The sequence below is a fragment of the Anoplopoma fimbria genome, chromosome 13 (genome assembly GCF_027596085.1).
Source record: "Anoplopoma fimbria isolate UVic2021 breed Golden Eagle Sablefish chromosome 13, Afim_UVic_2022, whole genome shotgun sequence".
NCBI classification, from domain to species: domain Eukaryota; kingdom Metazoa; phylum Chordata; class Actinopteri; order Perciformes; family Anoplopomatidae; genus Anoplopoma; species Anoplopoma fimbria.
In genome coordinates, this window is record NC_072461.1 from 25,665,735 (window position 1) to 25,683,164 (window position 17,430).

Consider the following 17,430-nt stretch of genomic DNA (forward strand, 5'->3'; position numbering starts at 1 on the left):
AATATTTTAGTTATTGTGAATTTTTTTAAGTTTTTGTTACTTATTTATTATTCTTTACTGTGTTATTACCTATTTACTTATTTATAATACTTGTTTTTTACTTATGTCTCTTGTTTGCACTATCCTCTCTGCTGCTGAAATCCTGCAAATTTCCCCGCTGTGGGACTAATAAAGGATTATCTTATCTTATTCTTATTCATTCCACAGGTCCTAATAACTTGCTGGGACTACTTTCTTGGATTCTTCTTGTGCGCTCGACATTTGAGTAAACAAGATAGACATTAATTATGGCACTTTCGCTGTAGACGCTCTGCCAATCCCACTTACATGTGAAACCTAACCTTTATTTATCCAGGAAGTGTAAAGGAGGATTAAAAAGTTCAAAAGGTGACGCCCTTTTTCCTTTCCCAGATTAAATATGACCTGAATAAATAGGTCTGTAGAAGTGGTGGGAATATCGAGGTCAGGGGAGGTCAACCTGCTGGTCAACTGAAATATCATTCGTCCCTTTAACAAACACTGTTGACTTGAGCAAGGCATTTTACCTATCTTATGATACCTCCTCCAAATATCAAGGTTACAGTACATTTAGCAGCCTATAAATGCGCTTTTGTCGAAATCTATCTCACCATTCATGTATTGTTGTCCTTTTTTCTGTATGTTATGTATACAAATCCCCATCAATGCACAATTAACGTCCCACGACCTTAAGCTTGGAAAAGGTTTTAAGTTACTTTGAAAGGAGAGTTGTGCAAGCTCACAAAAGAAGCCAACTTGGCAGCCTTTCAACAGCCATAAAAGCTCAAAGAAAATAGATCTGGATGGATGTTATATATCATTTTGTTCCAGTTCACCCAAGGTTTAGGACTAAGCTTTACCCACAAGCTCCTACTGCTGTTTGTCTCCAACAACAATAACAGTAAGCCCAAAATCTATGAGTTTAAGTATGAAAACTAAGTTGGCCATGACGAATAACAAAGCCATCAAACTGAATTCATTAATTCATGACAGAAAGTAGCAAATCCAGCCAAGTCAAATAAATGCATAAAAATTGTGGTTAGAAACAGTGTCAGTGAGCTGTTGATTACTTCAAAAGTCAAATATTACTGCAAAAAATGTTCTGATGCGCAATATCATATAATGTGAGGAAACGTGTTGGATTCAGTAGATTGAGAGTTTGTCAAAGATTCTAGATCAGGGAGGCAAAATGCACCTTGGGTTCCCTAATTAAACAAAAGTAAACCATGACAACGAGTCTTGAGGCTTTGTTTAGGCCCAGTGTTGCTTTGAGCTCATGCTAATGTCTGCATGCTAACATTCTCATTGCCAATCAAACAAGAGTTTACAGCCATGTAGCGATTCCTTGAGTCTTTGTTTAGGCATAATGATTTTTTGAGCAAAAATGCTAAATAACTGCAGCCTAAGGCCATGGTGAGGCTTTGTTTAGGCACAGCGGTGCTTTGAGCCAAAGTAGCACTGAACACAAAGTGCAGCTGGGGCTGATGGGAAAGAATTGGACAAAATGAAGTTGTATAAGTAAATTCTGGAACAAAGAACAAGAAGAAACAGCTGCAACAACAGGTGTGCCCTGATACTTTTGTGCAGAAATGGGATGTTTTTTAAGACGTGGGCAGTTCTACAGTGTTAAACCAATTCACTGACGTTATCTTCCCGTCCACCAGATGCCCTCTGACTCTCCCATCCAGCCACTTCCTCCTGCCCTGCAATTACTTCTCTACCTCCAGTCCTAAAACACTATCCAGTCACCTGACCTCTCACCTGCTCACCTGTTCTCACTTTCCTCGTCAGCCCTGCAGATATTTAGCCGGCCCTTTCCAACTACACACTCTTTGCCAGTTCATCAAAGTTGCCATGTGCTTTGAACCTTTGCTTTCAAGCAACCAGAACCTGAATGTTACCCTGTTCCTGTCCGTCTTTATGCTTACCTGCACCTGCATGTAAGCTCCTATATACCATCATTTTGGCATTTGCATCGTCATTTGGTTCTCATCCCAGTTGCCTAACACTCCCCCACCATGACATCGACTGAATACACTGAGGTGTTTTTATGAGGTGTTTTTATGTCGCAGGATTCAATCCCCAAAATCTACAGTACTTACTCTATTCAACCTTTAAACTATACAGAAATATGTTAATATTTCCTTTCCTATGCTAGGATCGAAGTGTGTGTGCTGATGCTAATATTTATTATCCATTTCTTTATTATTTCTAAACAAGAAATAACAGTAAAGACAATCATAATGAATTTTAGATTGTTCACCAATCTTGGTTGTCAAATCTCTATCATGGCAGCATGACAGATTACTGAAAAGCTAATAAACATCATGTTAAGGTTGCGTTGTAAACCTAAACAAACTAAACCTTAAAATGAAACCCATAATGCTTTGCAGCTGTGGTGGGATCCAAAGGAAACAAAAAGGAGAATATGGATAATTTACAAATTTTTACTCCCAACAGAGTGAATGGTGTCGTCGACAAAGAATGATAGACAAGCTCAGGATTTAGAAAAACAAGGCTTTAATTTTGAAAAAAGTCAATAACCTCCAAAACAAATTTATACAACAAACAAACTGCCTGAGTAGTTAATTTGTTCACAGTTAGCTTAGTGAGCAGCAACACACTCTTACAAACTTTCACATTTTTGGTCCTTGAAAAACAGATAAAAAAAATATATAATAATCCTTCAAATTTTCATGGTGACTCAAACATAACTTTATAAAATATAATGGTAGAATAGATTAATCTCTATGTAGTCATAGGACTCAATATAATTTATTTATTTATTGATTTGATTTGATTTGCCCCTTTTTCTTCGCTGACTGGCAGTGGTCCTCTCTGGCTCCGTTGTCTCTTTGGCTGAAGGGGTCGCAGGTCGCTCAAATGTTTACTCGTGAATCACTCCCTTGCAGTGTTGGCCCTGTAGACGCACAAATATTTTAGAAAAGAAAGCCAATAATGTCGTCACTGCTTCAAACTGAAGCTCCTGCCCCAGAGTGATGATGATAAGTCATACTGTCTGCTTGGCGTCTGTACAACTTCATGACTCAAAGCCGGTTGCGGCAGATGCGGTTTCACAGTTAAATGACTTGCAACACACTGCACTTCAACTCAATGAGGCTTGAAACAGACTGAGATTTTACTGCAATTTTGTACCACTCTTAAGGATTATAAACTACTTTCTTTTTCAAATTCAGCTCCTTTTCCAATTAATCTCAAGAAGTGTTGATAAAGTTGGCAGGTGTGCGTCGTATTTTTTATTTAATTTAATTCAATTTCAATTATGTCCTACAAGTTTCCAACATTGCAGTAGTAGAGACATGGTACCTTGTATTGGACACTCTTGCAGCGTTTCTTTAGGTGGTCCACATGCTTCATCACAGCCTGGATCCAGCTTTCATCAGCAGGCACACAGAGTTTCCTTCCACCTCGGGTCACCAAACTGCAAGAACATCAAATCATCTGGAGTCAGAGCGAGATACGATAACTTGCAAAGGTTTTCAGTGTATTTGTGCACCGTGGGTCCTGAACTTACACTGTGGCATCAATAGAGCAGCCACCTCCGCTGATCTGTCGACTGTAGTCTACAACCAGAATTTTTTTAACCTCTTTGTTTTTGACGCTCAAGCAGCAGTCCCTGGGAACCTCAGCTGACGTCACTGAAAGACAGAGAAGATCAGTTTAGCATAAAGCAACACTCCTCTGCAGAATCTATGAAGATGAACAGTCTACTTCTTAACAGACAACAGCTTGAATCCATATCAGTAAAAATCAATTACAATAATGACACATTTTTATAGCAGGAAACGAGTATCAAAATGTTTAGACATTTATGAAACCAGCAATGCAGTTTAGTAAATTCATTAATTTTCATTAAGCCATATTTTTGCTAAATGGTGACCACGGAGGCCGGACGCTCCCATGAACTTTGCTACATTTTTATTTTAATTTGTTGTCTTTTTGTGTTTATTAGTGTTGTGCATGTGGCAAACATAGTTTAGAATATTATTTTTCCCTTTTCCCCTGAAACGATACACAATGGCCCTTTAAGTTCATGAATATATGGATGTTTTCGGTCACATGATGCAACGTTGAAAATGTTTAGTTGTACTCAATCAATCTTGATTTAGAAGCATCCATTCATCATATGTGTGCCTTCTTCTTGATATTGTTTTTGGTGTAATATTTGGATCAACCTGCAATAAAGCATTTAAATGATCTTTAGCCTCCTGAATCTTGACATCATAAAAGCTTGAGTGAAAAAAACAAACAGATAAAAGTGCAATAAAATAAAATAAACCCACAGCAGGAGGTAATTAATGGAACAAATCGGAGGTTAAGAGCCTTGCTCAAGCAAATTCCTGCACACACGGCGCTGTGTCATCTTTGTCACAATGAAAGTTGCCTCACTGGTTTTATTGTTACCTGACTGGGATTTCCAGCAATTAATCTTTTACCTACTATGAAGTAACCCCGCGGTGAGGGGAATACCAGCAGCACGCCCTGAACACAACCTCGCTCTGTTTACTTATCTCTGGTTATACAAATGCTGCATGGATGTCGGTATTAAAGCAGATATTTGACTTTACTTAAAAGTTATTTAACATTTACTTTCTATCATATCTTTTACATTGTACTTTACTTCATATGTCATGCTGTTTCTTCATTTTTGTAGTTCCACTGCAGCTATTTTTTAAGCATCTTAAAGGGTCTTTAATGGAGTATTTTTCTTATCTGGATTAAAAGTCAAATGATTGTATGCACAGACTGTAAACCTTGTAATTTGAAACTTGAGGAATAACAAGAAGAACTTAAAGAAATAAATGAGAGTGAGTTTGTTTACATTGAGGTGACACCTTACAGCCAAACATGGATGGCTGGATTATCAAGTCAAGGGAAAACCCACAGATGTGTGTATTTAAACCTCAAACATAGCAAACATTGAAGTATTTTCCTTTTGGAGCCGTTCCAGATAGGATTAGTTCTGATAAATTACATCCTGTTGTCTCTTTTTCACTGACTCATATCATAAACAGAAGATTAAAAGCATCACTGTAACCTGGAAATAAACTTACTTGTGCAGCAGCAGGTGATGAAGAGGAGGCAGAAGAAGAGCTTGGCTTCACCCCACGATGCCATGTCTGGTCTCTGAGCTGGCGAGGTCGTCTCTTCGTTTCTCTGGAGGCTGATTGGCTGAGCCTGTTCTTCCTTTCGGCACCTGCTGTGGTTGAAGGAGGTGAGGATTCTGCCTCTTTGTGTGGTTTTAGCTGCTCTTATATACTCTCAGAAGGTGATGTCCAGTCACTTTCATTTTTAATTTCCCCTGCCCCACCTCCTCCTCCTCCACCTCCTCCTCCTCCTTGTCTCGCCCTCTCGGTCACTACACTCAGAGTCCATCATGAACTCCCTCCCTTGTATATATTTTACCAGCTCTTATTTCAGTTCCCAGCACTCCTCAGACCTCCTCCTTCCAAGGTAACAGGAACAGTTATTCACACATTGAGTCAGGCCACCGGCACACTTCTTCTAATCTCTGAACAAACACAAGCAGTTTGTGGTTTAACCTTCACACACACACACACACACACACACACACACACACACACACACACACACACACACACACACACACACACACACACACACACACACACACACACACACACACACACACACACATTGACCATTCACCAAATGGAAATATAATCATTCTAGGCGTGTGGCTTTTAACTTTTAACTAAAACGTATACTTCATTGTAGACAAGCCTTAAATAACTAGATAAGATAACCATGATCTGATTTTATGTGCCCCATGGGAGCATTTATGAATATTTCAGGCCTTTATCGTAAGTATTCTTTTGAGAAAAACTCAGTGGGATCGACTCTTTAAATCTAGCCTCATATGATAAACAGTGCTGCTTACAGCAGCAATTTGATCTCAGATTTTGTTTGATAATTCAATGTTTAGCAACAAACTTGACTGTAACTTCTGTGGTTTCACACATTTGATTCTTAATACAATCACACAGCATCAAAGTAGGAAGAAACACTTGCATTATTACACAATTTGACGGTACTTCCTTGTTGGTTTAATCCCATGGAAAAGTTGAGACATATCTGTAGCAAAACATAGATTCTAGTGAAACTGACACCAACACATGTTGTAAAGAGCAACTTTCTCTTCCCCACCTACTGTTTTGCAGAACTTGGCAACAGTCTGACAGGACTGTGGTCTCTAAAGAGACCTTTTGTTAAATATGTATGCCACCAGATTACTTTCTCTGGCTGACCTTATTGCATCATCAGGCGCTGAACTGTTCAGACACAAGCTGTTTGTACCAGTGGATTGTTTACAGACAGAGTTTCACTTTCTTGTAAATGCCTTGCTGGATATTTGCCTTATCTGTCGGCTGTATTTACTCTCTTGGAATTCCCCTGCTGAAAGCATTTACAGGAAAACGAAAAAATGATGGAACTGAGGTGTCGCCTGGAAAACCTGTCGGTCCTTGTCAAGTGTTTGAAGACCAAGCATGTCATTACATATCAACATGCTGGGTCGACAGGAAAGGACATGTTTTACCTTCCCTGAAGCGTTTTTTTTGCTTCTGTAACATTTTCTCTGTGTTTGCATTGATTTTCACTGCAATATAAAATACCTGCACCTTTATGGAAACAGCAAAACCATGGCTAGAAGTAGAGAGAACTAAAAAATGTATTTTGTGCAGTATGACACAGTTACAATGCCATAAATCATAAAAAAAATAAAAAAACGCAAGTTGAATTTATTTAACAAAAATTGCCAAACAATGGAATCTATATATCCAAAAAAATGGAGGCTCCATGTGCTATTTATATATTTTGCTATTCACATTTTTACAACCTCTGCTGTCCTCTCCTCCATGCCTTGTGTTGACGGTGTAGTCTTTGCGGATGGTTAAAGAAAACATACTTTTCCATCCAATATATTCACTCTCTTTTACTTTCAGTCTGGTCTCAAAACCACGTGGCTGTTAAGCAGCTAAATGGTTCCCAAGATAGACGTTAACTTTGTATTTTTTACCATTTAGTGTTTTGCAGGTTCTTGTTGCAATATCGATGAGAGTGAGCCAAGTTAGCTAAATTGCAGCCCCGCAAAACCCAAGCAATTTCTAAAGCTGAAAGACGCTTAAATGCTCCATAAAACCAACCCATAATCATAAATGCTGATTGGAGCTGTCTTAATCTCTTTCTATTTTAGTTTTACAACCCCATTTGCACATCAAGCAACCCCCACCTGACATTCAACTAGTTGGATTAAAGCTAAGAGTGTTTGTTCCCCACCGCAGTGTTTGACTTCTGAATATTAACACTGCTAGTTACTTCAAAATACTTCTCTGGTAGTCGAAGCCGTGTATAGTATACAAATTTATGCCCTTTTTCTAGCAACCACAAATGGCAATGTTTATGTAGAGTAGGGGATTAAGGACATCTGTCTCTTTACAACATTCAACATTTGGGGAAATCCATCGTGTTTGTCGTGGTTGTTTCTGTCATCTCAGAAAGCGAGCAAGCAGCTGCTAACTTTAGCACTGATTCCAACTAAAAGTAACTTTTTGTATATGTTGTACAAAAAGCTATATATATATATATACAGTACCAGTCAAAAGTTTGGACACACCTTCTCATTCAGTGGTTTTTCTTATTTTTTTCTACATTGTAGATTAATATTGAAGACATCCAAACTATGAAGGAACACATATGGAATTATGTGGTAAACAAACAAATGCTCAACAAACCAGAATATGTTTTATATTTTAGATTCTTCAAAGTAGTTGAATGAGAAGGTGTGTCCAAACTTTTGACTGCTACTGTAAATAACTACTGAAGTACCGTACAAATTTGTGGTACTTCCACACTTCAACTTTATGAGACATTATGTCTTGTTCTTCACTACATTTCAATGTAAAATATTGTACTTTATGTCTTTTTAATATAGAGTAAATTAACCTTATCCGGCTGCAATATTCAAATGTTACCTAGCAACAATGGAACCGTCATAATAATCCAATAATATATATTAAAGAATATTATGCTCAAAAAATCATATGAGTACTTTTGGTATTTAGCAGTGCATTTTGCTGTGATTTGCTTAAAAATGACTTCTGCAGCAAATCTTTCCAGATAAATTAAGTTCTAAATAAATACTACTAATAGTTGTGTCTTATTTTTGGCTGGTCTGTGGTGACCCAACGCATCCCGCATTTATTGTGGGAAACTCCGCAGGACGCAGGACATTAAGAGCCTTGTTCTTTGGCCTCAAGGACTATTTGTGGCTGCGAGCCCAGAGACTCATGAGAATGCCAAATGGTCAAATGAAGTTGGAAGGACTTCCTGTTATCGTTCAATAACAGCGTATTCTCATAAATGTCAGGAGTTAATATCAAATCATCACTCACAATATGTAGAAATAAGAAGACAACCCTTTAATCATGTCTTTAAACCTGAATCAGGCTTGTTTTAATATATCGTGTCACACAAAGAAAGTAGTTTTATAGTTTAAAATGTATTTGATTATTGTTTGACAAACAAATAAATCAAAGCTCAATACATATAGCAGGAAAGGCTACCTTAAATCTGACCTAAATAAAAAAAGTGAATAAAGCAAAAACAAAGGTCAATGTGACAGAGAAAATAGTTGATGCCTATTAACAGCCCTTAATATAAACTCGGTATTCCTTAAATCTCTACGTCAAATACCTCAAACTTCCCTTTAATAACAAAATATGGCTGCTAACTAAAGAGAGTGAGGAAAATTGACTTAATGTATTGCTTTACTCTGGTCTTTAAAAGATCAAATTGATTCGTTTTAAGCTTTACATTCTATATTTGCCCATTTAAACTTTCAAAGTAAAGAAATCGAGATTCCTGCTGTATTTTCTGCATGTGGCTTCTGCCATCCTGCGACTCACAGAAGTCAACAGCTGATGTGCTGTGGCAATTCCCTCAATGGAAAGGATCACAGGGGGTTTGAGAGAGCTCAAGAAAAACACAGCTGCTGAAAGGAATTGTGGGAAAGCTTTATCTACTTTCCTTTTTTATAAAGAATGGTCCAGTGTTCCCGATATGTAAAATACGAACAGGACAGACATATCACGTGGCCTTGACAACATCACAACATGTTATGCACAATTGTGGATATTTTCCCTCTGAGACAGGAGTTTATTGCCATTATAATCTATTTACTAGATTTTTGCAAAACATCTTTCATAACGAAATGAAAGAAATGGTCTATGGATAAACAAGGTGTGTTCTATGGTTCATGTGTTTCACCCTTTTTCCACACCTCTGGGCTTCCCCTAGTATACCTGTTTTTAACGTCATAACGCTATGAATTGTGGGTAATTCCCTCTGGCAAAGTCTGCAGACATCATGGCCCAATCCCAACACTCAGGGACTCACTGACTGTGAGTGTTTGAGGACTCTCACAGACATTATCAGGCCCTTTATGAGCACTTTCTGTGAGTCTGCATTTCTTCAGACTTAGCCAGAGGGAATTACCCACAATTCAGGCTGGTATATTACATTTACACAAAAATATTAAGTTGTTAAGATGGAGCATTAAGAAAACAAATGAAAGCAGAGGAAAAAAGCAATAGACTTTATCTCACTGATTTATTCATCAAATATTTATTTACATTTTGTTATTGAAGCAGTTTGGACAAAGAATGAGTAGATATATATATATATTTTTAAATAACCCTCATTTTATGCAAGCCTTGATGACATTCAAATCAGGAAGTAAAAATATGAAATAAATACCCACAATGGTGACATGATATGTTGCAGCAAAGTGCTGTTTCGATAAGACCCTGAGGGTTTTGTGTTTAAAGGCTTCAGGGGGAACTTGGGATTGGATCGTGGATTTACAGAAAGTGTTCATAAAGAGTTTAAAAATGTCTGTGAGAGAGACACACATCTGTGATTTTAGAGATTAGTCATTTGGTCTCTTTGTTTCTGTCCCTCCTCTCCAGACACTATATTCCCCAGGTTCCCTTTGTTGTCATTCTCCATGCATCCACAAGGTGCCGTCTAACTTTCCCTGCTTTTTCCTTATCACCTGAATGCCTCACACATCTACACACCTGTTCCCTCTTTCAGTTCATTGACCGAACAAGTTCCATTCATTCCCTGCCAGAATGCTGCTTTCTTCATCATATCTTTATCACATCTTTAACACTTACCTGGACCTGCCAGCAAGTCTTCCACCAATAAAGCACTGAACTGATCCTGATAAAGATGTTATGTTCATAACTGTATGAGCATTTCCACCATTATAAATAAGAACACTAACAACAAAGTGCTGCTGAAAAAGTAAATGAATCTTTTTTTTTTAAATACGGATTATTCAGAAATATTTATGTGTTTTATCTTTTGATATTTGTTAGAGAAACTCTGCAGAGGATGCAGATGTGTTTCAGTTTGAATGAAAGACGGCAACTACGGTATTTATACGGCCTGTGGAGGGAAAGTGAAAGTGAGATGGGAGTTCATTGACTGGAAATGGGATGGAAGTTGGCGTCGGGACAGACTCTCCTCTCACCTGCCCGAACATTTACCTCTTCACTCCTCCTCTCTCTTTTGGTTCTTGCCAACTGTTTTTTTCCTGCATGTCTTTTCCAGAAGCTTCCCTGAGGCGAATCTTTATCAGGACGTTCATCTTTCATGAGAAATACTTTAAACGCTTCATACAATCCATGCATGCATTACAATGAGATATATTCACACAAAGTTTAAATCAACAAACACTGTTTGTTTATTTAGGTTCAACTGTGCATCAGTTCCCAAAATGTTGTACCAATGTTCAAAATCTTTTCACCTCACTATTTCATAATCCAGTACATTTCTTGGATTCTGTGTTTTCCACAGCATGGAATCGAAACACGGCACTTGATGGTTGACAATAACGTGACTATATACAGAACCAGTCAAAAGTTTGGACACACCTTCTCATCCAATGATTTTTCTTTATTTTATTTTTTTCTACATTGTAGATTAATATTGAAGACATCCAAACTATGAAGGAACACATATGGAATTATGTGGTAAACAAACAAATGCTCAAATAACCAGAATATGTTTTATATTTTACATTCTTCAAAGCAGTTGAATGAGAAGGTGTGTCCAAACTTTTGACTGCTACTGTGATGCCTCAAAAGTGTTGCAGGATGACATATTTTTGTAGACAAACCAGGAAGTTATCATCTCACTGGTTCCCTCAACAAAAGGCTAATGGTATTCCTCTATCGTATTTTGGATTATTGCAGATGATAAGCTCCGTGGCGAACACAAGTTTATGATACTTACATGTTTGTTCTTCACAAATTAACACCACTATCATGATTTTGGAAGCATGGATGCAATGCAATTGGCAGCAGTAAAATAATTAAGCCATAAATGGCGTACACCACGGTCACATGAGCGCGAGTTCACAAAACAAGGCTGTAGGAGCAAACGTCTCATTCAGCCCTTTGTTAGTAAACTCCTTTCTTAAGACACGTAAAGCTTCGAAATATACAAAAAAGGGGTATTTACTGGCATATTTTATAGTGTAGAACAAAACTTCATAAGCTTTTGTTAATCACAGACCTTATTTCAGACATCATACCCTATAACACTTTCAAAAAACCCATTGACCTTAAGACGAGAGAACCAGAAGTGCAAAAGTGTGACTCGTCTGTCTTCTGCAAACTGAGACATCAGACACAATAACCTGTATGTCTTGTGCGGTGTCACTTTTCCAACATTGTGCAATATTACTTAGAATATAGCATGCGCAATAATACTTTTCATTCATAAATCACTGGACTGATCCTGTCAGCCTGCTGTTACATTAATCACCACAATGTGAAGAAGATTTAATGTTCATAACTGTATAAATATTTCCTACATTACTACTAAGAGCACTAACAACAAAGTGCTGCTGAAAACGTGCATGCATCTATTTCAAATATGGTTTATTTAGAATTATTAATGTGTTTATCTTTTCATATTTGTTAGAGAAACTCTGCAGAGGATGCAGATGTGTTTCAGTTTGAATGAAAGACGGCAACTAGAAGTTAAAAAATAATATAAAACTTTATTTTAGAATATCTCTTAACATGAGTTTTAACACACATCATCTCAACATTTTGTACAAGTTGTCACTAAAACAGCAAACTCACTGAAATATTACATCATAAAACATAAACACAGCTTCTCAAACATCATTGGTTGTAAAGTTTCCTCAAACACTTCACAGTCTTATGATTAAAACAAAAGTGTCAACGTTAGTTCATGGCAAGTCAAGGCACATCTCTATATTTCTATTTCACTAACAGAGATAAAACAAAAAGAGGATTGAGTTTAACACAACAGTCTCCACAAATGAGAGGAAGCACACACAGAACTGTACATTTCACCGGCATGACGGCTCAAAACCATAAATCATCATAAATAAGATCTTCTCAAACTGATTTGATCTTCTACAGAACATCAGGGTTCATCCTTTCATCCTGAACGTCTCTCTCTCTCTCTCAGTCTGCAGTCGGTTCTTCTTGATCTTCAGCCATCTTTTCCCAGAGTCCTCTGCTCTCTACACCTGCAGACAGGAAGTGCAGCAATCAGCAAAAAGTTGAAGCATTTAAAAGTGAAACTCTTTATTAGAATGATGATGAATGAAGAAAAGAAAAAAAAAGGTGCATGAAACCATTTAGTGTTTATTGATATTTACCTGATTTATTGAGGTCTTGGTCTGTTCTCATCCAGATGTTTGATGTAGACCTTCACCCATTGTTTGTCGTTAGGGTGGGAGACGCACAGAGTCTTTCCAACCTTTGTGATGAATCTGTGGAAGCAGATGAGAGACAGATGAGTTAGATTAGACTGCAGACTATTACTAAATGATCTGAAGAAAGATTCCTTTTGCCTATTTAATATAACACTCTGTGAATATTTGTTGCTTCTTACCCAGTAGCGCTGATTTTGCATCCTTTCCCAGCTTCCTGAAGGGTGTAGCTCTGGAGGATGTTGAGCGGCATGCGCCTCTCAGTGACCGTCAGACAGCAGTCCACCGCGATCTCAGCTGCAGGAGGACCAAGAGACACAAAGTCATCATCAGGGAGAGCAGGTGTGTGTCAGACAAATGTATAAAAACTGGAGGATGAAATCAACAGACAGATGGATGCAAAAGCCATGAAAACAAAAGATGTATGAGTCTCACCTGATGCAAAGCTAACACAGAGGACTCCCAGCAGGAGGAGAGCTGCAGTGGTAGAGGACATGTCTCTGGTTTCTTTGGTGGCTGTGAGCTCAGGTTCAGAGAGTCTCTCTTCAGGAGGGTGAAGGTGCTGCTGTGAGGAGGAGAGCTGCAGGTGTATTTATACGGCCTGTGGAGGGAAAGTGAAAGTGAGATGGGAGTTCATTGACTGGAAATGGGATGAAAGTTGGCGTCGGGACAGACTCTCCTCTCACCTGCCCGAACATTTACCTCTTCACTCCTCCTCTCTCTTTGGGTTCTTGCCAACGGTTTTTTTCCTGCATGTCTTTTCCAGAAGCTTCCCTGAGGCGAATCTTTATCGTTCATCTTTCATGAGAAATACTTTAAACGCTTCATACAATCCATGCATGCATTACAATGAGATATATTCACACAAAGTATAAATAAACAAATACTGTTTGTTTATTTAGGTTCAACTGTGCATCAGTTCCCAAAATGTTGTACCAATGTTCAAAATCTTTTCACCTCACTATTTCATAATCCAGTACATTTCTTGGATTCTGTGTTTTCCACAGCATGGAATCGAAACACGGCACTTGATGGTTGACAATAACGTGACTACATACAGAACCAGTCAAAAGATTGGACACACCTTCTCATCCAATGATTTTTCTTTATTTTATTTTTTTTCTGCATTGTAGATTAATATTGAAGACATCCAAACTATGAAGGAACACATATGGAATTATGTGGTAAACAAACAAATGCTCAACAAACCAGAATATGTTTTATATTTTACATTCTTCAAAGCAGTTGAATGAGAAGGTGTGTCCAAACTTTTGACTGCTACTGTGATGCCTCAAAAGTGTTGCAGGATGACATATTTTTGTAGACAAACCAGGAAGTTATCATCTCACTGGTTCCCTCAACAAAAGGCTAATGGTATTCCTCTATCGTATTTTGGATTATTGCAGATGATAAGCTCCGTGGCGAACACAAGTTTATGATACTTACATGTTTGTTCTTCACAAATTAACACCACTATCATGATTTTGGAAGCATGGATGCAATGCAATTGGCAGCAGTAAAATAATTAAGCCATAAATGGCGTACACCACGGTCACATGAGCGCGAGTTCACAAAACAAGGCTGTAGGAGCAAACGTCTCATTCAGCCCTTTGTTAGTAAACTCCTTTTTTAAGACACGTAAAAGCTTCGAAATATACAAAAAAGGGGTATTTACTGGCATATTTTATAGTGTAGAACAAAACTTCATAAGCTTTTGTTAATCACAGACCTTATTTCAGACATCATACCCTATAACACTTTCAAAAAACCCATTGACCTTAAGACGAGAGAACCAGAAGTGCAAAAGTGTGACTCGTCTGTCTTCTGCAAACTGAGACATCAGACACAATAACCTGTATGTCTTGTGCGGTATCACTTTTCCAACATTGTGCAATATTACTTAGAATATAGCATGCGCAATAATACTTTGTTTGTTTTTCCTGCATGTCTTTTCCAGAAGCTTCCCTGAGGTGAATCTTTATCAGGACGTTCGTCTTTCATGAGAAATACCTTAAACGCTTCATACAATCCATGCATGCATTACAATGAGATATATTCACACAAAGTTTAAATCAACAAATACTGCTTGTTCATTTATGTTCAACTGTGCATCAGTTCCTAATATTTGGTGTCAACATTCTTTACTCCTCACTATTTGACAATCCAATGAATTCGCGCTTTCCTTAGAAATTGTAGTCTTGCCAGTGAAAATGAGCTGAACAGTTGTTGGGACAAGTATAAAATCTATGGTTCACATTTAGTTCACAGTATGGAATTGAGAAACAACTCTTAATAGTTAATAACAATGTGACTATATTATGTCTGAAATGTTTAAGGGCCAGTGTGTAGAAATGTAGGAAGTGATAAAGTGTTGCAGGATGATTTATTTTTGTAGAGCAACCAGGAAGTTATCATCTCACTGGTTCCCTCAACATAAAGCAAAAGGTATTTTTCTATTGACTTTGGATTATTGAAAAGATGAATGATTACTGAAAGCTGTTAAAATGTCAGTTGCAGGTTTGAAAGGAGCGTCTGAGGCAGAGCATCATTTCTGTTTTCTGAAAATATTAACTGTTACTCTGCTGATATGCTCATGCTCAGTTTTTGGTTTTAGATTAGATTAAACTTTATTATTTTACTGAGACAACAAAATGAAGTATAAATACACTCATAGGCCTTTAGCTGTCGGCCTCTCTGGACCTGCCAGTGAGCCTATGTTCATTCATGAATCACTGGACTGATCCTGTCAGCCTGCTGTTACATTAATCACCACAATGTGAAGAAGATTTAATGTTCATAACTGTATAAATATTTCCTACATTACTACTAAGAGCACTAACAACAAAGTGCTGCTGAAAAAGTGCATGCATCTATTTCAAATATGGTTTATTTAGAATTATTAATGTGTTTATCTTTTCATATTTGTTAGAGAAACTCTGCAGAGGATGCAGATGTGTTTCAGTTTGAATGAAAGACGGCAACTAGAAGTTAAAAAATAATATAAAACTTTATTTTAGAATATCTCTTAACATGAGTTTTAACACACATCATCTCAACATTTTGTACAAGTTGTCACTAAAACAGCAAACTCACTGAAATATTACATCATAAAACATAAACACAGCTTCTCAAACATCATTGGTTGTAAAGTTTCCTCAAACACTTCACAGTCTTATGATTAAAACAAAAGTGTCAACGTTAGTTCATGGCAAGTCAAGGCACATCTCTATATTTCTATTTCACTAACAGAGATAAAACAAAAAGAGGATTGAGTTTAACACAACAGTCTCCACAAATGAGAGGAAGCACACACAGAACTGTACATTTCACCGGCATGACGGCTCAAAACCATAAATCATCATAAATAAGATCTTCTCAAACTGATTTGATCTTCTACAGAACATCAGGGTTCATCCTTTCATCCTGAACGTCTCTCTCTCTCTCTCAGTCTGGAGTCGGTTCTTCTTGATCTTCAGCCATCTTTTCCCAGAGTCCTCTGCTCTCTACACCTGCAGACAGGAAGTGCAGCAATCAGCAAAAAGTTGAAGCATTTAAAGTGAAACTCTTTATTAGAATGATGATGAATGAAGAAAAGAAAAAAAAAGGTGCATGAAACCATTTAGTGTTTATTGATATTTACCTGATTTATTGAGGTCTTGGTCTGTTCTCATCCAGATGTTTGATGTAGACCTTCACCCATTGTTTGTCGTTAGGGTGGGAGACGCACAGAGTCTTTCCAACCTTTGTGATGAATCTGTGGAAGCAGATGAGAGACAGATGAGTTAGATTAGACTGATGACTATTACTAAATGATCTGAAGAAAGATTCCTTTTGCCTATTTAATATAACACTCTGTGAATATTTGTTGCTTCTTACCCAGTAGCGCTGATTTTGCATCCTTTCCCAGCTTCCTGAAGGGTGTAGCTCTGGAGGATGTTGAGCGGCATGCGCCTCTCAGTGACCGTCAGACAGCAGTCCACCGCGATCTCAGCTGCAGGAGGACGAAGAGACACAAAGTCATCATCAGGGAGAGCAGGTGTGTGTCAGACAAATGTATAAAAACTGGAGGATGAAATCAACAGACAGATGGATGCAAAAGCCATGAAAACAAAAGATGTATGAGTCTCACCTGATGCAAAGCTAACACAGAGGACTCCCAGCAGGAGGAGAGCTGCAGTGGTAGAGGACATGTCTCTGGTTTCTTTGGTGGCTGTGAGCTCAGGTTCAGAGAGTCTCTCTTCAGGAGGGTGAAGGTGCTGCTGTGAGGAGGAGAGCTGCAGGTGTATTTATACGGCCTGTGGAGGGAAAGTGAAAGTGAGATGGGAGTTCATTGACTGGAAATGGGATGGAAGTTGGCGTCGGGACAGACTCTCCTCTCACCTGCCCGAACATTTACCTCTTCACTCCTCCTCTCTCTTTGGGTTCTTGCCAACTGTTTTTTTCCTGCACGTCTTTTCCAGAAGCTTCCCTGAGGCGAATCTTTATCAGGACGTTCGTCTTTCATGAGAAATACTTTAAACGTTTCATACAATCCATGCATGCATTACAATGAGATATATTCACACAAAGTTTAAATCAACAAACACTGTTTGTTGATTTAGGTTCAACTG

At 38.0% G+C, this 17,430-nt stretch overlaps 3 protein-coding genes across 4 annotated transcripts; all 3 read right to left on the minus strand.

Moving 5' to 3' along the window:
• Window positions 1-2,521: 2,521 nt before the first annotated feature.
• LOC129101278 (C-C motif chemokine 19-like) lies at window positions 2,522-5,274 on the minus strand. The gene is made up of 4 exons (XM_054611021.1): window positions 5,094-5,274; window positions 3,554-3,677; window positions 3,346-3,460; window positions 2,522-2,938 (listed from the first exon to the last, which is right to left on the minus strand). The coding sequence occupies exons 1-4, from the start codon at window positions 5,155-5,157 to the stop codon at window positions 2,906-2,908; spliced, it is 336 nt and encodes a 111-aa protein (XP_054466996.1). The 5' UTR covers window positions 5,158-5,274; the 3' UTR covers window positions 2,522-2,905.
• A 6,833-nt stretch (window positions 5,275-12,107) lies between these two features.
• On the minus strand, window positions 12,108-13,401 carry LOC129101635 (eotaxin-like). 2 transcript variants are annotated; one of them, XM_054611523.1, is made up of 5 exons: window positions 13,256-13,401; window positions 13,003-13,117; window positions 12,817-12,880; window position 12,690; window positions 12,108-12,634 (listed from the first exon to the last, which is right to left on the minus strand). In XM_054611523.1, the coding sequence occupies exons 1-5, from the start codon at window positions 13,314-13,316 to the stop codon at window positions 12,570-12,572; spliced, it is 306 nt and encodes a 101-aa protein (XP_054467498.1). In that variant the 5' UTR covers window positions 13,317-13,401; the 3' UTR covers window positions 12,108-12,569. The 2 variants fall into 2 exon arrangements, with proteins under 2 accessions (XP_054467498.1, XP_054467497.1); XM_054611522.1 differs by lacking the exon at window position 12,690 and having other exon boundaries at window positions 12,767-12,880; window positions 13,256-13,396.
• A 2,401-nt stretch (window positions 13,402-15,802) lies between these two features.
• LOC129101694 (eotaxin-like) lies at window positions 15,803-17,090 on the minus strand. The gene is made up of 4 exons (XM_054611598.1): window positions 16,950-17,090; window positions 16,697-16,811; window positions 16,461-16,574; window positions 15,803-16,329 (listed from the first exon to the last, which is right to left on the minus strand). The coding sequence occupies exons 1-3, from the start codon at window positions 17,008-17,010 to the stop codon at window positions 16,466-16,468; spliced, it is 285 nt and encodes a 94-aa protein (XP_054467573.1). The 5' UTR covers window positions 17,011-17,090; the 3' UTR covers window positions 15,803-16,329; window positions 16,461-16,465.
• Window positions 17,091-17,430: the final 340 nt, after the last annotated feature.

Excerpts from the sequence above, each read along its gene's own strand:
- LOC129101278 (XM_054611021.1), bottom strand. The coding sequence starts at position 5,157 with ATGGCATCGTGGGGTGAAGCCAAGCTCTTCTTCTGCCTCCTCTTCATC. Across the intron at positions 3,678-5,093 it reads CATCACCTGCTGCTGCACAA|TGACGTCAGCTGAGGTTCCC; the intron begins GTAAGTTTATTT and ends TCTGTCTTTCAG. Across the intron at positions 2,939-3,345 it reads GCAAGAGTGTCCAATACAAG|GGCCAACACTGCAAGGGAGT; the intron begins GTACCATGTCTC and ends GTGCGTCTACAG.
- LOC129101694 (XM_054611598.1), bottom strand. The coding sequence starts at position 17,010 with ATGTCCTCTACCACTGCAGCTCTCCTCCTGCTGGGAGTCCTCTGTGTT. Across the intron at positions 16,812-16,949 it reads CTGTGTTAGCTTTGCATCAG|CTGAGATCGCGGTGGACTGC; the intron begins GTGAGACTCATA and ends GTCCTCCTGCAG. Across the intron at positions 16,575-16,696 it reads TGCAAAATCAGCGCTACTGG|ATTCATCACAAAGGTTGGAA; the intron begins GTAAGAAGCAAC and ends CTGCTTCCACAG.
- LOC129101635 (XM_054611523.1), bottom strand. The coding sequence starts at position 13,316 with ATGTCCTCTACCACTGCAGCTCTCCTCCTGCTGGGAGTCCTCTGTGTT. Across the intron at positions 13,118-13,255 it reads CTGTGTTAGCTTTGCATCAG|CTGAGATCGCGGTGGACTGC; the intron begins GTGAGACTCATA and ends GTCCTCCTGCAG. Across the intron at positions 12,881-13,002 it reads TGCAAAATCAGCGCTACTGG|ATTCATCACAAAGGTTGGAA; the intron begins GTAAGAAGCAAC and ends CTGCTTCCACAG.